This window comes from Bicyclus anynana, chromosome 5, assembly GCF_947172395.1.
Source record: "Bicyclus anynana chromosome 5, ilBicAnyn1.1, whole genome shotgun sequence".
In the NCBI taxonomy this organism is placed as follows: domain Eukaryota; kingdom Metazoa; phylum Arthropoda; class Insecta; order Lepidoptera; family Nymphalidae; genus Bicyclus; species Bicyclus anynana.
The window spans coordinates 14,862,965-14,888,628 of NC_069087.1; the positions used below are offsets into that span (position 1 = coordinate 14,862,965).

General features: G+C 32.8%; 2 protein-coding genes and 1 long non-coding RNA gene across 3 annotated transcripts; 1 reads left to right on the plus strand and 2 right to left on the minus strand.

Moving 5' to 3' along the window:
* The first annotated feature begins 829 nt into the window (after positions 1 to 829).
* LOC112055435 (uncharacterized) lies at positions 830 to 3,420 on the plus strand. Its single transcript, XM_024095551.2, has 3 exons — positions 830 to 1,301; positions 1,475 to 1,730; positions 2,160 to 3,420. Exons 1-3 carry the CDS (start codon positions 1,107 to 1,109, stop codon positions 3,401 to 3,403), a joined length of 1,695 nt encoding a protein of 564 aa, XP_023951319.2. The 5' UTR covers positions 830 to 1,106; the 3' UTR covers positions 3,404 to 3,420.
* LOC112055440 (uncharacterized) lies at positions 3,418 to 5,818 on the minus strand. The gene is made up of 2 exons (XM_024095558.2): positions 5,574 to 5,818; positions 3,418 to 5,435 (listed from the first exon to the last, which is right to left on the minus strand). Exons 1-2 carry the CDS (start codon positions 5,699 to 5,701, stop codon positions 4,277 to 4,279), a joined length of 1,287 nt encoding a protein of 428 aa, XP_023951326.2. The 5' UTR covers positions 5,702 to 5,818; the 3' UTR covers positions 3,418 to 4,276.
* Positions 5,819 to 14,955: 9,137 nt separating this feature from the next.
* On the minus strand, positions 14,956 to 16,839 carry LOC128198107 (uncharacterized). Its single transcript, XR_008250855.1, has 2 exons — positions 16,251 to 16,839; positions 14,956 to 15,098 (listed from the first exon to the last, which is right to left on the minus strand). It is a non-coding gene; the product is annotated as an uncharacterized LOC128198107 (long non-coding RNA).
* Between the last annotated feature and the right edge of the window lie 8,825 nt (positions 16,840 to 25,664).

Consider the following 25,664-nt stretch of genomic DNA (forward strand, 5'->3'; position numbering starts at 1 on the left):
TACCCATCTAGTTTTGATTTAGGAAATATATAACCTACATAAATGTAACTAACATAATGTTTATTTTCAGACTGTAGGTGCAGTCCATCAAGCATTCTATGAAATAACAGAAATGCCACAAGTCAAGCTGTATTGATGGCACGCATAGGTATACATATAAACAACCCCGGAGGACCCTATACACAGATTTAAAGAAACCAGCTATCATGGCAGGGAATAGCAGTGATGAGCTCTGAGAATACTGTTTTACCAAGAATACTGAGAATACTTTGGTCCTTGAAAATCTGAGTTTTCAGATTACACTAATTGGAAGACCCTCATACCTTGAAAAGTCAGCAGCATTTAATATCGAAGTAGTAGGAGTGAGTGCAGTGTATTGTAAGGTGGTCACTCACCTATATACAAATCTTAATTGAATGAATGATGGAAAATAAAAATTTATTGATTCACATCTTTAATAAAGATAATTATTAAATGTTTACTTCTGCATTTTTCATTTAAGTCTGGCCCTATAAAAATATACAATAATAACAATAAGTTATATGTAAATTATGTATTTATTGTTGTTATTAATTAAACTTTGTATCAAAAGGACATAGGTTTGATTTTAGAATTGCAATAAGTGTGTGTGGTTCATTATTATCAGCCCATTACCAGGCCAAGCTTACCTACTAAATACATATATAATATTATGTGATCTAAAGCTTTGTGAAATGCAATTTTACCACTATTCCTAAGGATAAGCTACACCTATATTTATTTACTGCACTTACTATAAATTGTAAAAAAATACAACATAATAGTACCTACTTGTAATTATTTCAGGTAATAGGCATGATGACTGATTTTGAAAAACAATCCTAAAATGTTCGGAAGAGTCTACTATTTACGAAAAATATAATATTTCGGTATATAATAAAGGTTTATGTTGGAAAAAATACATTTTAAATTTAAATTCTCTGATTCCCGCTAAAACGCTAGTCTGTTTAATGGCGGCTGCTTGTGACGTTGCTGGTTCGTAAAGACAATAACAGCTGATTTATTGCTCTTGTTAGTTGTATGACTTTAAGTTTGTTTACGTTTGAATTTTTAATTTTTTCATTACAATGATGAATCCATATGTATATCGTTGGTGTGCGGTTCCTCAATGTACTAATACATCTATAAAAACTCCAAAAAAGCTTTTTATTCAAGTTCCAAGGAAGGAAAATATAAGAAATACGTGGTTAAAACTTGCAAGGCGAGATTCAGCAAATATAGCTCCTAGCTCCGTTCTATATTTCTGCGAAGACCATTTTGATGTAAGTATTATTGCATAATACTAAATAAACACGTCTTTTAATTTTAATTCGACTTGCTTAGTTTCAATGATTATTGTAAGGTTAAGAATATTGGTGATAGAGGATGTTATTATACCTCATAGATTAGAAAATAATACAATGCACCGTTTAATCACACTAAACATCTTTTGCAGTTACCAAATGATATGGAAAACTATATAAAGTATTGTGTGATGGGTGCAGCTGCACGAGTTCGTATGAAACCAGGATGCATTCCTAAGAAGTATGAGTGTCAACCAGATAGAAGAAAACGTACTTCCAACATAACTGAACGATCGTACGTTATTAAAAAACAACGAAGGATGCTAATTCAAGAGTGTGAAAAGGATTTGACTCAGGCTACATCTACACAACAGTTAGAAACCATTGACATTTCATCGGAAAGTTCAGGTATCTTCTATTATGAAAAAAAGAAAAATTGGTTTAATTATCCTCCTTCATTGGTTAGCTTATGTGGCTTCGGAATACAAAACCCTGGATATGGCTAAGTAATAGTGGTAGTTATTGAATTTAACATTGTCATCCCATCCCGTCATTGTCATAACATGCCCCGTGGTGGGTGTTTAAGCTCCACTGCCTTCCTCCTATAAAAAAAAATGCCTGGCCCTGTAGGGTACTATTAAAATAGGCTGAAAATGATGACTCAACCTGCTAACCCACATTAGAGTAGAGTGGTAGGTATTAGCTCCATATCCACATATAATTTGATTCATGTTAGATAATTACATGTTATTTCCTGGTAGAGTAATTATGATTGGCTTATAGGGACAATTTTTTTTTTGTAGAATGATATTTTAAAACACATTACTTTTTTTCTAGTTTTGCACACAATCGAAGATGAAGTGCCAACAACCTATCCGGAATCAGCTGACAAATCTGTACAAGTGATTATGAGACGCAAATTTAGAAGCAAAGCTGTCCAGACAGAGGTTATGTCCATAAACCAGTTTACATCACCAATAAAACCTGAGCACAAATCTGTTTCTACATCCCCATTTAAAATTGTTCATTGTCCAACCCATACTATTAAACCAGGAATATCAAACTTATATAAAACATCAAAATTTACTATAGAAGAACAATCTGACATTAGGGATTCGTTATATACACCAACTCAAGAAGAAATATCTCCTTCCATGCAGTTTCTTCCAATACAGTCTTCAGATTGCAGTGAAGTTATTGAAGAAGAAAAAAAAGAAGAGGCTTCAAATATCATAAAATACACTGTGATGAAAATTATGAAAAATCCACGATCTTACATGGGTCTCCCCAAAAACTGTTTATATTTGATCGAGTTAATTGCTACAGACACACAAATTCCGGTTAATCATGTACTGCTTTGCTTAAAAAAAATTAGATTAAATAGTCCATTCAGAGAATTAGCTGATGATTTTTCTATTTCAACCACCTATGCAAGCAAAGTATTTTTTAAAAGTATTCCGATGATAAATAGCGTAATGAGGCCATTCATTGTTAAGTTGGACAGTGTATTAACAAAGCGTACTCTGCCTATGGCCTTTAGACATAAATTTCATAAAACTAGTTGTATAATAGATTGCTTAGAAATTGAAATTCAAAAGCCTTCTAAAGCAGTTAATCAAGCATTATCATGGTCAGATTATAAAAAAGCCAACACCATTAAATATTTAGTGTCTTGTACACCAAATGGACTGGTAAATTATGTATCACCAGGCTATGGAGGTAGAGTAACTGATACATGCTTGGTGGAGTCATGTGATTTTATAAAACATTTAGAACCTGGCATGTCTGTTATGGCGGATAGAGGATTCAAACATGTAGAGCAATATCTATATCAACACAAGGTGCAACTTGTAAGACCTCCAAGTGTTGTAACTGGTAAGAAACTATCCAAAAGTGAGGTGAAAGAAACCAAGCAGATTGCTAGTTTAAGGATACATGTTGAAAGGGTGATTAGACGCTTACGAGAGTTTCATATGTTAAAGCCTCATGCATGTCTTAATCCAAATTTTGTGAAAATCCTTGATGAGATTATCCAAATTGCATGTGCTTTGATAAATTTACAGGATTCCTTAATTAAATAAAAGTACAATTATTATTATTTTGTGTTTTATTTTTAAAGTAATAAGGAAGGTTATTTTAAATTTTTAAATAAAGATATAACCAGACAAATATACATAAAGAAACAAATATGATAAATCAAAATTATGTTAAAATTAAAACTATGCTTGAATATCTAAAATATATCAACTAGAACATTAGTCAGACTTCTTAATCTTATTATTAATATATCCTTAGAACGGAAAACTTTCAGCAATAGAAATGGCAAGGGGACGGGAAAATTAATTTTGGTATTATGAAAAATGGGACCTTGGAGCAGAACATAAGCTAATTTTTATACCTAAAATAAAAAGAGAATGGGGTGGAATAGGGGTTGAAGGAAGGTTTGTATGGAAAGTCGATATTGATAGTGATAATAGAATTGAAAAATAAATTGATTTATATATTTTCTTAATATATAAAAGTGAAAGGTGAAATAATGAAATCTTGAAAATAGGTTGATGTACAAAGCTGAAATTCGGCAGGGAGGTAGTTAACAGTTAGTAGGTGTCCACTAATAACAGATATTGCTAGGGCTGGATTAAAGTGGTCTAAGGGACGAAGTCACAGGCATCCACTAGTGAAGGAATACACTAACTTTTTTTGTATTATACGAGTAAGAAAATGGACTTTAACAATGGTTACATTGAGTAAAGTTTGTTTAGCACTATAGCACTGTAGCTATGTTCTACACTAGTTGTAGTAACTTAAGATTACTCTATGTAATATCTATTAAAAACCATTTTCTTTTACAAAAATTTGGCTATTGAAAAGAGTTACTGCTACCAGTATTGTGGTCACCATGCCTCACTATAGTATTGTAGTTTTTTTTTTATTTTTAGGTAATAAATCAGTACTTACAAAGTAGTTTGGTATAACACTGGATATACATTTTGTTTCCACAAATTAACTAAAATATTTATAATATCACGTGTATATATATCATCATAAATTACACGTATAATTTCAACTTTTTTATTTGTGCTATAGTCCTTGTCTGCAACACAAAAATAACCACTTTGTAGCCCAGTCAAATGCATTTGTATTTGCATTTGTGTATTATACTTTTCAACTGGCTTGCCATTCTTAACATAATTCATATAAGTTTTTGCACTTGTTGGGCATTTTATTTCAATTATGCTATCTTCACATATCCCATCTGGTGTACCTGCTATCATAGGATATTGTTTTGAAAGCATGAGCCCACACTTTTTTATATTTTTTCCTAAATGTATACCTACAGTTTTTCTTACATCGTCTTCTAATTTTCTGCCACGTTTCATGGCTAGTGTGTCTGGAATACTAGCTCCAATTATTTGTGCTATTAATGTACCATCAGTTTTTTTACACCGACTAAATTCAAATGCACGAGATGCTGTGATCCTTCCATATCTAAGTTCAAACCAAAGGCTGTTTTTGTGTTGTTCCCTTGTAGCCTTTTCTATATCCAATATAATGTCATTAGACAGAACTACATTTTTTAAAAATATATCACAAGATTGTTCATTATATTTCAACACCAGCTGGTGCATAGATACACTTTGAAGGCTATCACAAATGTAACTTGATTGATACTTCAGTAGTTCACAGTCTTTAAGTTTATTTTTCTTCCCTATTTCTAAAAATTTATTGTAGACACTATTTTTGCTTGTTAATGTAGGTACACCATTTGCCAATTCTTTTGCTGTCATGTATTTCAGGCTCGATCCAACACTGGACAGTTTAGACTTCTTCCAATAACATGTTACAGAAGTACATGCTGGCTCTTCACTCCTTCTATGTATCCACATTAGGAATGCTATTGAGTGTTTGCAGCCTCCTTGAGAAGCGATACAGTCGTGACACTGTACAGAGACGACAACTTCTTCTTCTTCATCTATTACTAGTGTTACTGCATACAGCTTAGCGTGAACCTTATGTTCAGGGCAAATTTTACACTTTACTGTGCACATTTTCCCATCACGTTTCAGCTGTACATAACTCACGGCGTCGTCGCCATATGATGGTCTTGAAGACCTATAATAGAAGTAAAAATGTAATTAGTAAGTACCAAGCCAATGGTATTTCCATAACATAACCTTAAAATAAACTCAAAACGAAACTGTAATTTAATGTAAATTTGAGAAGGTTTTAGTTATTTAAGACATTACTTACATGGAGGTTTTTATATTTCGAAATTCAGCCGAAATATAGTCCTGGTTTGCTGCAAAATATGCTCCCAACATCAATAAGTCAACTCTTGGCAAATTTGAGCTATTTGCCTTGAAAAATCCTTGTTCCATAGTTTGCTAACGTTTATTTTTGTACTAGGTACACAAAAGAGAAACACTAGATGGACAGGAATTAGAATTATTGAAAATAAACAGAGTAATTGTTTAGCAAAGCGAGTTAAAACGAATATTTACTGTAAGAAAAATGACGTTTACGAGCCAGCGACGTCATGGACTCTGATTGGCGTTTGGAATAAAATGGCAACCTGCTATGTTTTTAATATTTTATTTCTTAAAAATAAATGTAATCATAATTGTAATTTAAAATAAATTGTGTTTTTTACTTATTATAAATCTTAAAGAATCATATAAAATCGCGATCGTAGTGATTTTTAGTTACAGTCATCATGCCTATTATAGGTGGTTTTGAGTAAAATAAACAAATTTCCTCTGACAATATTTTTTTTATTTCAAGTAGGATTCCACATTACAAAAGTATGAAATATCAAACTACTTATATAGTAAATAGTATGCTTGGGATTTCTCTGCGTGATCGTATCACAAATGAGGAGATCCGCAGACAAACCAAAGTCACTGACATAGGTAGCACAGCGAGTCGTGAAGCTGAAGTGGCAATGGGCAGGCCACATAGATCGAAGAGCCGATGAAATCGCAGTGTTGGTCGAACCCCCACTAGGTGGACCAAGGGCATCAAGCGGGTTGCAGGGAGCCGCTGGACGCTGGCGGCTCGAGACCGTTGTGTTTGAAAGTCCATGCAAGACGGCTATGTCCAGCAGTGGACGTCCATCGGCTGATAATTTTGTATATGATCATGTTCGTCCACATAACTTCAATATTTTTCTAACAACTCCTTCTTGTGAGAAAGAAACTTTTGGATAAAATTGATCTATTGTACACTAGAACGAATTAAATTTTACTACGATAAATAAAAACGAAAAGTAAATGAAAATATTAGAAACTCAATTATTTTGTAAAATGTCAAAGAAATAACAAAATACGTCTCTCTGTGGTTGTGTCACAGAATTTTCAAAGATCTAATGTAAAATCATAGACAACATTTGCTTGAAACTCTAGTCACCTAGGGGCTCTCCAGTAGTTTGTTTATGAAATGCAATGAACGATGATTCAATAGTCAGCCCCTGGGTGAATACTGAATATTGGTTTGTGGGGGATTGTTCACTTCACGACTATGAATTCCAGGGTTAGTAAACTACCCTGGAATTCATAGTCGTGAAGTGAACAATCCCCCACAAACCAATATTCAGTATTCATAGTCGTGAAGTGAACAATCCCCCACAAACCAATATTCAGTATTCACCCAGGGGCTGACTATTGAATCATCCTTCATTGCATTTCATAAACAAACTACTGGAGAGCCCCTAGGTGACTGGAGCACAGACCACAAATCACAGACCACAAATGAAGCAGACCTCTGACTCAGAACAAAGCTTTGTGCTGGTTAGAAATTTTGTATGTGTGTATAAAAATGTCATTCATAAATTTCTCGGACCTCTCTTTTACACTTGGGAAAAAATTAAATGTGGGGGGAAAGCCCTATCTCTTTCTAATTCAACACATGCATATATTTCGTAGTAAAATTAGGGATGTGCAAAAATCGTAATTAGAGAAATTAGTGCTGAAAACACACACTTGTTGAAGATTTTTTAATGTACCGATTTTAGAAATTTCCGGTTTTCTCTTACACTACTAGTGCACCTAAATTTATATTTACTTGTTAGATTTTAAGGAAAAGAAAAGCCTTTAATATATTTAAATCTATTTATTTTGTTACTGTCTGTTAATTGTGTAGTGACTCTACCACCGGTTCGGAAGGCAGATTCTACTAAGAGCCGGCAAGAAACTCAGTGGTTGCTCTTTAAAAAAAAACATTATTTGCAATTGTAATTATCATTCAAAATCCCCAAAATTACAAATATTGTGTACATGCAAATTTTAGGCTGGTGGAAAATCACTTACATATTGTTTTTCTATAACATTATGAGGATTCAATAAACAAATAAATTTGAGACAGAACAGTGTAACAGAATCAACATAATATTCTTAGTTCTTTACTATTTTTTTTTTACTTGACCTTGTAAATTACTAGTTTCAGTATTAAACATTTTTTTTACAAATTTAGCAATTTTTTTACAATATACATTAGAATGTAATACAAAGAGCAAGATTTCTAATTAAAAGTACAAAAAGGACAGGATATCACAGGAGGCACAGATTTGTTAGGACTTATACTTAATTATATGTATATTACTAGCAGACTTGACCATGGTTTTACCGGAATAGTAGTTTTGATTATAATGGGTGCTTGGCAGTATTTCCTATAACTCTGGGGTTACTCTTTAACGAAAATTAATACATAATAAAATTATATAATGACGTACATAATACATTAATACATATTTATAATTATGACGTAGCCAAGTTTTACGTATTTTAATGTTTGAAGACATAACAAGATTTTATTTATTAGTTAAAAAAAATATTAGTTATGCAGTTCGGTTCCTTTATGTGGACTCGTCGACACCTTGAAGTTATGGGAAATACTCCCGAGCACCCTGTATATGTTACAGATGTAGCTTTCTAGTAAAGAGTGGATTTCTAAAATCAGTAGTGTAAGTTTTTGAGTTAACTCTTAACAAACAAAAATCTATAATAATAGTCTAACAAAAATATAAATACAATAATAGAATACAAATACCTAATAACTTACTCTTACAAAAGTAATAGTTTGAAAGAATTCAAAATGGAAATTTGAAAGACTGATAAATAGCATGAAAAATAATCTTTAATATCCAAGTTAAGAAAATATGAATATAAACATACGGTATGAAAAAAATACTGACTTCGGTGGTGTGTAGATCTATAGCTAGCACCTTAACTTACTTTATTTTTAAGCATATCTTCCATTTCCTTTCCTTTCTTTCTAGTATCTACATTGTGCATCTTCCTATTAAAATTAATACACAATTGTCTGACTTGCATTCTTCTAATGACAAACAACCAAAAAGCGTTAAAAAAATCCAATTTATGCTTGTCACAAGATAAGAAAGAAGTATCGAGCCGATTTTTAAATACGTTAATTAAATCTGTGTAAATGTAAACGTTACAAATTTTTGGCAATATTTCGTCAATTAAATAAATACATTGTCATACAAGACTCATAAGATTACGAGACGGATGATAAAAAATTCTGGTACTTGCATTATATTCTCTGGATTCAATTAAAGAGTGAAATGGTTCATTTACATCAGACAATAGTGCATTTTTACAACTTTGGCAGTCTGCACTATCTAGTTTTGGAAATAAATATCTGCAAATTGCACCTGCAAAAACACAGCTTGAGTTTGAAAAACATTTTCGGAAGGAATACAAGTATCTATGAAATCTAAATTTTGATGTTGTGATGTGTAATCAATACATTGAATATCTATTTTTGGTCTATTAATTAAACTCCTGAGAGAACCGAGCATTTTATCTTTATCGCGAGAACAATTTGCATATATAGAACTATCAGATGTCATATCATTAATTAACAATGTCTTAAATGACGAAATAAAATTGTGACAATCTGGGTGTGTATTAGAGCCACCATTACCTCTGATTTGTGAAAAAAAATCCAGGGGATCCTGGTTTAATTGCTGAAGACTCAAGAAGTTAACGCCTGAAATGTTTTTAAAATCTTTACGGTTTTTATATCGTGACAAAAGTTACGTAATGAAATTGGCCTCATTTTTCTTGAGCCTGTAGCATCAAATTTCATTGATTGTAGTTTTTTCACTGCTTCATTCCAAAACTGAAAGTGATCTGATTCTAAAGATAAAGCATTACGTAAACTGGTACTTTTATGACCACCACCACTAAGGCTATCAAACAAATTGTTCATGAATAATATTATTTCAGCAGTGAATAAGCCATTTTCAATGTTAATAGGTGGGACACTATAATTATGGTCCATTCTAAATCGTTCGCATGTCTTCAAATGCATCGATAGAGAGGTGTAGACTGTGTTGCTGAATACTTCTGCATTGGTTGACCTGTAATGTAAAATGAAATTTGGTTAAAAATTGTACAATAGTATGAATAACATAATAGTTATTGTCTCGTTGGTCCAGTGCTTAGCCCGTGCGGATCACGAGGTACTAGGTTCAAATTCTGTCTCATTGCCAAACCAAAATCTTGGAATAGGAATAGGAATAGGAAATGGCCAACATTAATAAAATCTTTTTAACAAAACGACTTCAAAATAACAAAAAAAAAAACTTAAAAGCGAAAAATAACATAGTATGTGCTACCTTCAGATTACTTTGAAGGCGGTGGCAAGTGAGTGACATAATAATCAAAGCCGTTTCTTTTAAATCCTAAAACTTGATTGATATGATTTAATCGGCTTAAGTTACTGAATTACTGTGTTGGTACTGCCTTCAAAATGATAACGTAAATGCTAATTTATATGGAATTGAAACAGTGCAGTAGTACCTATAGATGGCGCTGTTTCAATTCCTCATAAATTCGCATTTACGCTAACGCGACCGGCACAGTATCAAACTGCCACTAGTCCCTCTGAAGGTAGTACATACGATGTTATTTTTCCCTTTTCATTTTTAGTCGGTTAAAGTTTTTTGTTACAAAGATTTTATTTTTCTGTCTTTAGTGTGTCCTAGCATAGTGAACGAAAGCGCCACAGTACGGGAAAATTCGTTATTTTCATTTCAACACAAAATTACTGAACCGATTGTCATAAAAATTTAATGGAACCAATCTGGAACTATAATCTTTTAACAAAAAAAGAATTTTTAAAATTGGTTAAGAAAAAACAAGTGTCGAATTGAGAACCTCCTCCTTTTTTTTAAGTTGCTTAAAAAGCCGTTAATTTGCATTTTTTTGTTCTAATAATACTTTTATATTGAATCTTCGGTAAAATAATACATTTTTAAATATATATTCATCACGCGAAGACGCGTGATTCGTGTTTTTAACGTATTGCCACATTACTATTAGTAAAAAATAAACTTTAATAAAGTATTTTTCACTACTCTTGCTCAAAAACACTGTCATATTACCACTCCACAGCGGGGCTATACAAGCATATTAGCCTCTAGGGGCTAAAGTAATTTTGTTTTTTTAATTCTTGTCTGTTACGAGTACTAGCTAAGTACTAGCCTACTATAAAACAGAGGAGGTTTTATTCGAAAATAGAATCATTATAGGTAAGGCCCCGATTGTTTTGAAAAATAAATAAAAAACTTTAAATTGGAATAAAATGCACCGTTCTTGTCTGTGGAATGCGTTTATTTTTTTATTTCATTTTTATTGAGTTGCGAATATAGCGAGATTTGAAGACATGGGACATCCTTTACGGTGTATAATACCTTTAACCTCCTCCTTACTCCTACCTCCAATACCTTTGCCTTTTTCTCATGTGAAAAAAATAAAATTAAAAAGCGGGAATTTAAAAAACAATTGGCGTGAATAGTACACACTTGATTTTTTACAGAAATTCATTGTAAATTTGTGACCGTAACTTACATATTTTTCAACAATAATTGTTATTGTTGTTTTCATCTAGTGAGAATGGTGATCTTAATTTGGAGATGGATGAAATCTTCAATCTGTTACCATCAAAGTCGAAACGCATTTACTTAAATACTTTCCTACGATACCTACGAATACCTACGAAAAATTTAATAAGTGGAGAAAACAACAACGAATTAATTCACTTACGAAAGGAGTATTTTAAACTATTATCTCCCACGTTTACCTCACATACTCATTATTCATCTTCACAGTAGTCGGAAATTATGTTACCGGGTAAAAGCATTGTCCTTAATATCCAAAATTGTAGACTTTTTACATTTAATTTTCAATTAAAATAAATCATTGAACATGTTCTAAACTATTTTATTTTCTCGCAATCGTAGTGAAAAGCAGAGTGTAACACATGGGGCTAAACCGATTATAAACTCGGTTTCTATTTAGGCCTAAAAATACCTCCTATATAATGGGTCTTTTTAGCCCCTTGTATAACAATCTACTATTTTAGAAGACTAGCGGATGGCCGCGACTTCGTCCGCCCTTAAACCTCTTCTTACGAAAACGGGAGTAACTACTCCCGTTTTCCCTACATACGTTTACCCTTCACTACTCTGCTCCTATTGATCGTAGTGTGATGAATATAGTATACTATATCCAGGAGTATGAAGAATAATTGTACCAAGTTTCGTTAAAATATGTTGAGCAGTTTTTGTTTCTATAACGAACATACACACAGACAGACAGACCGACATTTGATGTTTTATTGTAACCAGAACGCGTTGTGAGCTATTTTTCCGCTCCGGTCCCGCTTTTGCTTTGAGCTATTCGGTGCGCGGCCGGATTTTGCGCTTTTTATGTGCTTGGGTATAATGCGGCGGCCACGGTCGGAGGCCCTACCACAAACCCCCGGCCGAAGGCCGGGGTATAATTAGGCGCGTGGGCCAAGGCAGCGCGTTTTATGTGCTTGGGTGAAATGCCTAGCCAAATCAAAAATCAAAATCTACTTCACTATAAGTAAGTTCTGCGTAGTTTTACTTTACAATGAATGGGTATACACTCAATCATCCCCTGTTTTCCTAACCATAGAGTTGGATTTTTTTCCAAATTTATCATCATCGTCATCATCATATCAGCCGATGGACGTCCACTGTAGGACATAGGCCTTTTGTAGGGACTTCCAAACATCACAATCCTGAGCAGTCCGTTTTGATAATTTTGTTTTGTTAGAAAGGAAATATAATGAAAAAAAATTTATACACATTTTGTGGCTTGATACATAACAGCTTAACACCGTCCAAATAAAATGACGTACTTCAACATGTTTTCTGGTGAACTGACAATTTTAGTAGGTATAGAAACACGAATATCAAGTTTGACAGCGTTTCATACTCTATTACCTAATGACATACAAAAAATTTTAATTTACTATAACTATAAAATTCATTATTATTTACACAAGTAAACTTAAATCCTTATCAAAATTAATTACCTAATAATCAAGAGGATATTATAGAGATAAGATTTGCCTTTTACAGTATGTTAATTAGTCATATAGTTTCGAAGATAATACAAAATTTCAGCAAAGACGCAAAAATGCCGCTAAAAGACGCCCCGCTGTTTCCCCCTCATATGTGTCCTAAAGCAAATCTTACCAATAAAAAGGTAATGGTAACTGTTTGGTGGTCTCAGCATGGTGACATTCACTATAGTTTTCTCCGATCTGGTCAAGCAATAACAGCAGATGTCTATTGTGCCGAACTCCGAACCATGTTGACAAAACTAGCAGTTAAACAGCCCCGACTCATGAATCGATCTTCACCATTATTGCTCCACGACAACGCGAGACCTCACACAGCACGAGAAACCATTTTAACCCTTCAGGAACTGCAGTTAGAAACTATTCGTCATCCTCCATATTCACCAGACTTTGCTCCAACGGACTACCATTTTTTTCGTGATTTGGACAATTATCTACGTGACAAGAAGTTTTCTTCCCAGGAGGCAGTACAAAATGCTTACACACAGTTTTTGCAGTCTAGATCGTCTGAGTTCTATCGCAAAGGCATTAATGACCTTCCCATTAGATGGCAGCAATGTATAGATAATAATGGCAACTATTTTGATTAAATAAATTTGTTAAAAATTAAAAAATAAACAATTTAGATTTTCAGTACAGATCGGCAATTTCATACTTTAACCCCTAATATGATCGATACTGAGGCCCAAAACACTTTTTTGTTATTTTTTGTCTGTCTGTCTACCGCGCACCACGCTAAAACTACTGAATGAATTCAAATGAAACTTAAGTAAAATTAGTGGACTATTTATTATACTTTAATAAACTTGCAAAAATATATATAGAAGGTTGTGAAATAGGGATTGAAAGTTTACATCGCTTTTCACGCGGAAAGAAGTCGCGGGGGTCCGTTAGTTATTTATAAAAATCATAATATATTGGTAACTTGAATTATAAAATTTCATTGGTAAATTAAAAATGTACCTTGACCTCGCGGCTGCTCAATGCAGAACTAGCAAAAGCAAACAAAAGAAAAACAAGATCAGCAAGCCACGCCTACTAGTCAAAAGTTCATTTCTTCCTTTAGTGGCCGAATAAATACTAAAAGCCAATATGATACAGCTGATGTTCTATAGCTCGTACAAGATTGTTAGTCATCACCACGCGACGTCGCGTTACCGGCCTCAGCGTAAAAGGCCGTTTCACGCGACGTCGTGTGATGTGGCACTGAACTTGTTAAGAGAAATTTTAGTAGCAGGAGACACTTGGTGGTGTCAGACTCAGACCTGCGTGCCCCAGAGAGAAATCCTGGTCATTACCTAATGGTGATGTTATTATATCTAATATAAATATTGTTATAAAATAAATAAATAAAAATAAAAAGAGATGACATGATTACACAACTTAAATTCCTAACAAAAGGTAGCTACTGTAAATCGTTGAAGAGTTCCGTTAAGTGTCTTTCGTATTCCTAACCAGACCCCTAATGACAGTCACAACCCATCTAGGTGAAAACTCCTCATCAATACAAAAACTGTTGAGGAATTCCATTAACTGTCCTTAATCTTCATCATCATACAACAACATACTTACACACTTACACACAAAATCTTCGTGAAGTGTGATGGTGTGATATAAAACATATGAAAATATACATAGAAGTGGCGAAAGGGTTGAAAGTGTGTTTCGATTTTTACACGGACGAAGTTGCGGGTGTCCGCTAGTAATAATTATAATTAACTTGCTCTTAAATTAATGAAAATAAATTTGATTAATTACCATAGAACAATCAGATATGGTAAATATATTTTATATAACATTTTATAAACAAACCATACATAATTTAAAATAAATAAGTTATAAAAAGACATGTGTTATCTACCTTCATTTCTAATTTATTTGTTGGTAAACAGTACTCATTAAGAAAGGCTGTAGTATAACAAATGAATTGACTAAAAATGGCTATGTAGTTAGTCTGTATCTGTACACCATAGAAGGTGAGAGAGGATCACCATGAATCCATGGAATGCTAAAATATTTGTCTCATACTTGTGCATTATATGAATATCTCTGTGAGCTTTGTTCAAATTTTTTTTGGCGCACCTACTAACAGTAAACCTCCGAAACCCCTGCATATTAAATTTCATTTAAATTGTTGGAACTTTTTCAGAGATTCAGCTTGTATATACACAAGGAATGCTTGTTTAAAGGTATTAAAAAGGGATTAAAACAACTTGCCTTCATCTTGTCATAAGAAGTTGGTCTAATGTGTTTATCCGTCAGGGTTGTGGTTCTTGCACGTCCGGCTTCACCATCTGTAGCATAGAGCTCCTCAATGATGGACCACTGTGCACGTTGATTACCAATAAGTAGGTCTTTTTTCTGGAAATTGTTTCGAAAACATTTTAATAAATGTGGTACATCATACATGTGATATATTTTATTATTATTATAAATATAATAAAAGACATTATCAGGATCATTACTATTATTACGGTTAATAAGTAAATCTCAGATATTAATGAATTTATTGCTGCAACATTAGCAGACCCTTGATCTGAGACAGTACATCTCACCCCATATCCCAATTTAATATTTTTTAAATTTAAAGTTTTAATTCCATCTTGGACAAAATAAAAAGCTAAAGGTAGTTTCCAAGAAGAAAATATCCCACACAGCATAAAAACTAAAACTTAATCAGCAACATTATTTGTTCTGACACCACCTCCTATATCCTCAAAACCTTGAATAACACCTGTATGAAAGTATAACATTTTGGACTAATTTTAGATAAGGAAAGTGCAAAAATTTTTTCATCATTGGAAGATATATTTAGCACCTCTGAATTTAACACCAGATAATCTTAATTGTGAGTCTACTAATACCTTTTCAAAATGACTTAACAGGGGATACTTTGATACAAAAAGTTTAAATTTAGTTAAATATTGATATTTAGCCTTTAATCTGTTAAGTTGAGTTTTATTTTTTAGTTGTTTCTTTAATGATTATTATTAGCTTGACGTGAATTTTTCTTACGAAGAGTTTCAAACTTATCTTCCGGAACTCTATGAACAAAATCTAGCTTTCTACATGACTTGAGTCTGTTATATGACATAACATGCACTGGTATGTTTTCTAAAGCAGACTCACAATTAGCAGGTATGGAATCAGCTTGACTCGCAGTTGAAGTCTGTAAAGTAGACTCAACATCAGTTTGTAAATTGGAATTTTCAATAATATTGACCGGAGACAATATTGAAAACTGTTCTTTACCACTGTCAGACTGACTCTCTGAAATTTAATGGGTTTGAAGATGTCTGTCTGTATGTAATGTAAAAGTAGATGGAATATGGTCAACTATTGTACAGGAATTCATTACAATGAATGGAAAAAAAATCTAGAAATTTTTAAACATGGTGATGGTGGTGAAATAGTATTTGGATCAGATTGAAGGGGTTGATTAGGAGTAGATAGTGTAATTTCTAAATTTAAAGTAGGAATAGCATCCTTTGTCGATCTATGATAATTACATACCTGGGTAGAAAGTGGTTTTCACAAATTTTAACGTTTTCTAACTGCCTACGAGTATATTTCCGTAATATTGGACAATTGATGAACCATGCCTCCCATCTAGTGTTATCACTATCAGTAAAAGGTACAGCACGTAATTTGATCGCGTTTTACACTTGGGAATAACACATTGCCTCATTTTTAATGTAAAACAAAATTACTTTTATCAATAACCAAGCACGAATCACGCACGAATAATCAAGCACGAAAAATTTATTTAAATAGTCAAGATAATTAATTAACAAGAAAGATTTATCCTTATTATTAGTAATTCCAGCGGCGCTCATGCGAATTTCAATCACAATTTCAATGATTTCAATTATTGAAAAGTCAAAACCAATCTTTCGCAGTAAAATTACAATGGCGGCGCAGGCACGAGGCAACAAATTCAAAACAATCTTACACACGTGGTATAAACACATTTCTCTTTCATTCATAGAAGCTATTATTTTTCTTTGTGTAAATTTGACCAATCACATCAGTTCTTCGATACTTAGAATTGTAACAGTGTGCAAGTTTATTTAAGTGTACAGGTGAAAGAGATAGGCATGGCCACCACCTAGTACAGCCCATAACAAGGAGAAGGATGGAGATATCTCTCTCTTTTGTTAGTAAAGGATGGAGGATTCTCATTTTTTATTCTACGGTTGGGAGGGCCTGCCACAAATGAAGCAGACCTCTGACTCAGAACAAAGCTTTGTGCTGGTTAGAAATTTTGTATGTGTGTATAAAAATGTCATTCATAAATTTCTCGGACCTCTCTTTTACACTTGGGAAAAAATTAAACGTGGGGGGAAAGCCCTATCTCTTTCTAATTCAACACATGCATATAAATCGTAGTAAAATTAGGGATGTGCAAAAATCGTAATTAGAGAAATTAGTGCTGAACACACACACTTCTTGAAGATTTTTTAATGTACCGATTTTAGAAATTTCCGGTTTTCTCTTACACTACTAGTGCACCTAAATTTATATTTACTTGTTAGATTTTAAGGAAAAGAAAAGCCTTTAATATATTTAAATCTATTTATTTTGTTATTGTCTGTTAATTGTGTAGTGACTCTACCACCGATTCGGAAGGCAGATTCTACTAAGAGCCGGCAAGAAACTCAGTGGTAGCTCTTTAAAAAAAACATTATTTACAATTGTAATTATCATTCACAATCCCCAAAATTACAAATATTGTGTACATACAAATTTTAGGCTGGTGGAAAATCACTTACATATTGTTTTTCTATAACATTATGAGGATTCAATAAACAAATAAATTTGAGACAGAACAGTGTAACAGAATCAACATAATATTCTTAGTTCTTTACTATTTTTTTTTTACTTGACCTTGTAAATTATTAATTATAAAACAATCATTTTAACTTAAGTATAATAGGCAACCTCTTTATAATGTGTCTCTGTAAATATTATTTATCATCACTAAAAACATATGAGGGTATATATTTCTAATGCCGGATCAGAGACCATTATAATAAAAATAAGTAAGTGTAAGTAAGGTTACCTAAAAACCTAATTAAAATTATGTAATTTATTGTCATACAAAACAAAGATTGTGAGTTTTGCAAAATTATAGTTTTAAAAACTTTAAAAACAATAAAAACACAAAGCACGTACAATACTGTGAAATCCCACATTGTTTCAGTATTAAACATTTTTTTCACAAATTTAGCAATTTTTTTACAATATACATTAGAATGTAATACAAAGAGCAAGATTTCTAATTAAAAGTACAAAAAGGACAGGATTTAATTATATGTATATTACTAGCAGACTTGACCATGGTTTTACCGGAATAGTAGTTTTGATTATAATGGGTGCTTGGCAGTATTTCCTATAACTCTGGGGTTACTCTTTAACAAAAATTAATACATAATAATAAATTTATATAATGACGTACATTATAATAATAGTACATTAATACATATTTATAATTATGACGTAGCCAAGTTTTACGTGTTTGAAGACATAAAAAGATTTTATTTATTAGTTAAAAAAAATATTAGTTATGCAGTTCGGTTCCTTTATGTGGACTCGTCGACACCTTGAAGTTATGGGAAATACTCCCGAGCACCCTGTATATGTTACAGATGTAGCTTTCTAGTAAAGAGTGGATTTCTAAAATCAGTAGTGTAAGTTTTTGAGTTAACTCTTAACAAACAAAAATCTATAATAATAGTCTAACAAAAAATAAATGTAATAATAGAATACAAATACCTAATAACTTACTCTTACAAAAGTAATAGTTTGAAAGAATTCAAAATGGAAATTTGAAAGACTGATAAATAGCATGAAAAATAATCTTTAATTTAAATTTCAAGTTAAGAAAATATGAATATAAACATACGGTATGAAAAAATTACTGACTTTGCTGGTGTGTAGATCTATAACTACTTTATTTTTAAGCATATCTTCCATTTCCTTTCCTTTCTTTCTAGTATCTACATTGTGCATCTTCCTATTAAAATTAATACACCATTGTCTGACTTGCATTCTAATGACAAACAACCAAAAAGCGTTAAAAAAAATCCAATTTATGCTTGTCACAAGATAAGAAAGAAGTATCGAGCCGACTTTTAAATACGTTAATTAAATCTGTGTAAATGTAAACGTTACAAATTTTTGGCTATATTTCTTCAATTAAATAAATACATTGTCATACAAGACTCAAAAGATTACGAGACGGATGATAAAAAATTCTGGTACTTGCATTATATTCTCTGGATTCAATTAAAGAGTGAAATGGTTCATTTACATCAGACAATAGTGCATTTTTACAACTTTGGCAGTCTGCACTATCTAGTTTTGAAAATAAATATCTGCAAATTGCACCTGCAAAAACACAGCTTGAGTTTGAAAAACGTTTTCGGAAGGAATACAAGTATCTATGAAATCTAAATTTTGATGTTGAGATGTGTAATCAATACATTGAATATCTATTTTTGGTCTATTAATTAAACTCCTGAGAGAACCGAGCATTTTATCTTTATCGCGAGAACAATTTGCATATATAGAACTATCAGATGTCATATCATTAATTAACAATGTCTTAAATGACGAAATAAAATTGTGACAATCTGGGTGTGTATTAGAGCCACCATGACCTCTGATTTGTGAAAAAAATTCCAGGGGATCCTGGTTTAATTGCTGAAGACTCAAGAAGTTAACGCCTGAAATGTTTTTAAAATCTTTACGGTTTTTATATCGTGACAAAAGTTACGTAATGCCTCATTTTTCTTGAGCCTGTAGCATCAAATTTCATTGATTGTAGTTTTTTCACTGCTTCATTCCAAAACTGAAAGTGATCTGATTCTAAACATAAAGCATTACGTAAACTGGTACTTTTATGACCACCACCATTAAGGCTATCAAACAAATTGTTCATGAATAATATTATTTCAGCAGTGAAAAGCCATTATCAATGTTAATAGGTGGGACACTATAATTATGGTCCATTTTAAATCGTTCGCATGTCTTCAAATGCATCGATAGAGAGATGTAGACTGTGTTGCTGAATACTTCTGCATGGTTGACCTGTAATGTAAAATGAAATTTGGTTAAAAATTGAACATTTAACACTGTACAATAGTATGAATAACATAATAGTAATTGTCTCGTTGGTCCAGTGCTTAGCCCGTGCGGATCACGAGGTACTGGGTTCAAGTTCTGCCTCATTGCCAAACCAAAATCTTGGAATTACCTAAATGGCCAACATTAATAAAATCTTTTTAACAAAACGACTTCAAAATAACAAAAAAAAACTTAAAAGCGAAAAATAACATAGTATGTGCTACCTTCAGATTACTTTGAAGGCGGTGGCAAGTGAGTGACATAATAATCAAAGCCGTTTCTTTTAAATCCTAAAATTGATATGATTTAATCGGCTTAAGTTACTGAATTACTGTGTTGGTACTGCCTTCAAAATGATAACGTAAATGCTAATTTATATGGAATTGAAACAGTGCAGTAGTACCTATAGATGGCGCTGTTTCAATTCCTCATAAATTCGCATTTACGCTAACGCGACCGTCACAGTATCAAACTGCCACTAGTCCCTCTGAAGGTAGCACATACGATGTTATTTTTCCCTTTTTATTTTTAGTCGGTTAAAGTTTTTTGTTACAAATTTTATTTTTCTGTCTTTAGTGTGTCCTAGCATAGTGAACGAAAGCGCCACAGTACGGGAAAATTCGTTATTTTCATTTCAACACAAAATTACTGAACCGATTGTCATAAAAATTTAATGGAACCAATCTGGAACTATAATCTTTTAACAAAAAAAGAATTTTTAAAATTGGTTAAGAAAAAACAAGTGTCGAATTGAGAACCTCCTCCTTTTTTTTTTAAGTTGCTTAAAAAGCCGTTAATTTGCATTTTTTTGTTCTAATAATACTTTTATATTGAATCTTCGGTAAAATAATACATAAGGTTATACATTTTTAAATATATATTCATCACGCGAAGACGCGTGATTCGTGTTTTTAACGTATTGCCACATTACTATTAGTAAAAAATAAACTTTAATAAAGTATTTTTCACTACTCTTGCTCAAAAACACTGTCATATTACCACTCCACAGCGGGGCTAAACAAGCATATTAGCCTCTAGGGGCTAAAGTAATTTTGTTTTTTTAATTCTTGTCTGTTACGAGTACTAGCTAAGTACTAGCCTACTATAAAACGGAGGAGGTTTTATTCTAAAATAGAATCATTATAGGTAAGGCCCCGATTGTTTTGAAAAATAAATAAAAAACTTTAAATTGGAATAAAATGCACCGTTCTTGTCTGTGGAATGCGTTTATTTTTTTATTTCATTATTATTGAGTTGCGAATATAGCGAGATTTGAAGACATGGGACATCCTTTACGGTGTAATACCTTTGCCTTTTTCTCATGTGAAAAAAAATAAAATTAAAAAGCGGGAATTTAAAAAACAATTGGCGTGAATAATACACACTTGATTTTTTACAGAAATTCATTGTAAATTTGTGTCCGTAACTTACATATTTTTCAACAATAATTGTTATTGTTGTTTTCATCTAGTGAGAATGGTGATCTTAATTTGGAGATGGATGAAATCTTCAATCTGTTACCATCAAAGTCGAAACGCATTTACTTAAATACTTTCCTACGATACCTACGAATACCCACGAAAAATTGAATAAGTGGAGAAAACAACAACGAATGGATTCACTTACGAAAGGAGTTTTTTAAACTATTATCTCCCACGTTTACCTCACATACTCATTATTCATCTTCACAGTAGTCGGAAATTATGTTACCGGGTAAAAGCATTGTCCTTAATATCCAAAATTGTAGACTTTGTACATTTAATTTTCAATTAAAATAAATCATTGAACATGTACTAAACTATTTTATTTTCTCGCAATCGTAGTGAAAAGCAGAGTGTAACACATGGGGCTAAACCCATTATAAACTCGGTTTCTATTTGGGCGGCCCTCGCCTTACGTCTCGGGCCCTAAAAATACCTCGTATATAATGGGTCTTTTTAGCCCCTTGTATAACAATCTACTATTTTAGAAGACTAGCGGATGGCCGCGACTTCGTCCGCCCTTAAACCTCTTCTTACGAAAACGGGAGTAACTTCTCCCGTTTTCCCTACATACGTTTACCCTTCACTACTCTGCTCCTATTGATCGTGTGTGTGATGAAAAGTATACTATATCCAGAAGTATGAAGAATAATTGTACCAAGTTTCGTTAAAATCCGTTGAGCAGTTTTTGTTCCTATAACGAACATACACACAGACAGACAGACCGACATTTGATGTTTTATTGTGACCAGAACGCGTTGTGAGCTATTTTTCCGCTCCGGTCCCGCTTTTGCTTTGAGCTATTCGGTGCGCGGCTGGATTTTGCGCTTTTTATGTGCTTGGGTATAATGCGGCGGCCACGGTCGGGGGCCCTACCACAAACCCCCGGCCGAAGGCCGGGGTATAATTAGGCGCGTGGGCCAAGGCAGCGCGTTTTATGTGCTTGGGTGAAATGCCTAGCCAAATCAAAAATCAAAATCTACTTCACTATAAGAAAGTTCTGCGTAGTTTTACTTTACAATTAATGGGTATACACTCAATCACCCCCTGTTTTCCTAACCATAGAGTTGGATTTTTTTCCAAATTTATCATCATCGTCATCATCATATCAGCCGATGGACGTCCACTGTAGGATATAGGCCTTTTGTAGGGACTTCCAAACATCACAATCCTGAGCAGTCCGTTTTGATAATTTTGTTTTGTTAGAAAGGAAATATAATGAAAAAAAATATATTTCGAATTAGGTCCTATATAAATTTCAAATACGAAAAAAAATCTAACCCTAATTGAATGTATACCTACCCATTAATTGTAAAGTAAACCCACGAATAACTTTTTATATTATAGTCAGATTTTAATAATTTTTCTTTTATAAGATATGACTTCAAAATTAGTCTCATATTAGTTTTAAAAAAAAGTTACTACCCTAAGGGTGAGAAAATAGGGGTGATATATTCATCATTAGCCGACGTCTCGCAGGTTCACCCGCGTAATTCTCTTTTCCGTGGGAATATGAAGCCTGTAAAACTAACAAATAATGGAGCTTTCTAGTATGTTAAAATAATTTTCATAATCGGTGTAGTAGATCAAACGATTACCCCCCACAATACCCAAAACTTTACCTTTTTATAGTATTTTAGTAGAGGCCCCGCGGTTTCAGTCATGTAATGCCCGTTTCCTTAAGAGTATGAGGAGAATATATAGTTTAAGGCACTCACAGATAACGTGGCTTTCTAGTGGTATAAAAAATTTTCAAAATCGGTGCTGTACATCCAGAGATTACCCCTACAATACCTTTACCTCATTATAATATTTTAAAAGACGCCCCGCGGTTTTACTCGCGTAGTTCCCGTTTCCGAGAAAATATGTGGATAGAATAGCCTACGACACTCGCAAATGACGTAGCTTTTTATTGGTAAAAAAATATTCAAAATCGGTTTAGTAGATCCAGAGATAACCCCTTACAATTCCTCAAACATTTTTTAGCAGACGCTCTGCGGTTTTCTCCTCGGAGTATGGGGATAAAATATAGCTTATAATACTAATAAATAATGTAGTTTTCTATTATTAACAGAATATTTAAATTCAGTTCAGTAGATCCAGAGTCTACCCTCTAAAACCTCACAAATTTTACCTTTTTACAATATTAGTATAGACTAGCCCCGCGGTTTCACCCGCGTAATTCCCGTTCCCGTGAGAATACGGAGATAAATTATAGCATTTAACACTCACAAATAACGAGGCTTTATAGTGTTAAAAGAATTTTGAATATCAGTTAAGTAGATCCAGAGATTAACCCTTACAATCCCACAAACTTTACCTGTATAATATTAGTATGTTTAGAAAGTAAAGATTCACAGAGTATTTATTGATAACTCGTACATTTTAATTCTAATGCTGAGTAGATTCGACTTCAAAACTTTAACGTTCCCACGAAACTGAAAAATAACATTATAATATTTTCTACCTATGAATCACTTTGTTCGTTTTTTTCGTTTATGAAAAAACCACATGAATGACAAAAAGAATGTCTGAGACAAAAATCTTTACGATACGCCTTGAATTAATAGATCACAGGCTTGACGCCGACTTCAAAGTGATCAATAGGTAGAAATTATTATAATGTTATTTTTCCCTTTTTAGTTGCGTGGGTACGTTAAAGTTTTAAAGTCGGTTGTATTTAAAAACAAATTATGTGTAGGTATCAAGGAGGGATAGTACATTAAGGCAAAAATAGGAATAGCGCAATAGATTATTATCCTTTACATCCAATGCAGTATATCACATAAACGCTAAATACAATAGTTTGATTGTGAATTATATAACCATCTGATTAGATTGCAATAATGTACCAATGTAACCAAAATATGAAAAAGTATAGAAGACAATATTATTATAATAATACGGTGGTGTTCTTTATGAAGTTTTGAACTAAAGAACTAACTAAACTAAACTGCATTCAAAGTTCAATTTCGCACATTTTGTGGCTTGATACATAACAGCTTAACACCGTCCAAATAAAATGACGTACTTCAACATGTTTTCTGGTGAACTGACAATTTTAGTAGGTGTAGAAACACGAATATCAAGTTTGACACGCGACGTCGCGTTACCGGCCTCAGCATAAAAGGCCGTTTCATAACAGCTTAACACCGTCCAAATAAAATGACGTACTTCAACATGTTTTCTGGTGAACTGACAATTTTAGTAGGTGTAGAAACACGAATATCAAGTTTGACACGCGACGTCGCGTTACCGGCCTCAGCGTAAAAGGCCGTTTCACGCGACGTCGTGTGATGTGGCACTGAACTTGTTAAGAGAAATTTTAGTAGCAGGAGACACTTGGTGGTGTCAGACTCAGACCTGCGTGCCCCAGAGAGAAATCCTGGTCATTACCTAATGGTGATGTTATTATATCTAATATAAATATTGTTATAAAATAAATAAATAAAAATAAAAAGAGATGACATGATTACACAACTTAAATTCCTAACAAAAGGTAGCTACTGTAAATCGTTGAAGAGTTCCGTTAAGTGTCTTTCGTATTCCTAACCAGACCCCTAATGACAGTCACAACCCATCTAGGTGAAAACTCCTCATCAATACAAATTAATCAAACCCAATCACAAAGTAGCTACTTAAAACTGTTGAGGAATTCCATTAACTGTCCTTAATCTTCATCATCATACAACAACATACTTACACACTTACACACAAAATTTTCGTGAAGTGTGATGGTGTGATATAAAACATATGAAAATATACATAGAAGTGGCGAAAGGGTTGAAAGTGTGTTTCGATTTTCACACGGACGAAGTTGCGGGTGTCCGCTAGTAATAATTATAATTAACTTGCATTTAAATTAATGAAAATAAATTTGATTAATTACCATAGAACAATCAGATATGGTAAATATATTTTATATAACATTTTATAAACAAACCATACACAATTTAAAATAAATAAGTTATAAAAAGACATGTGTTATCTACCTTCATTTCTAATTTATTTGTTGGTAAACAGTACTCATTAAGAAAGGCTGTAGTATAACAAATGAATTGACTAAAAATGGCTATGTAGTTAGTCTGTATCTGTACACCATAGAAGGTGCGAGAGGATCACCATGAATCCATGGAATGCTAAAATATTTGTCTCATACTTGTGCATTATATGAATATCTCTGTGAGCTTTGTTCAAATTTTTTTTGGCGCACCTACTAACAGTAAACCTCCGAAACCCCTGCATATTAAATTTCATTTAAATTGTTGGAACTTTTTCAGAGATTCAGCTTGTATATACACAAGGAATGCTTGTTTAA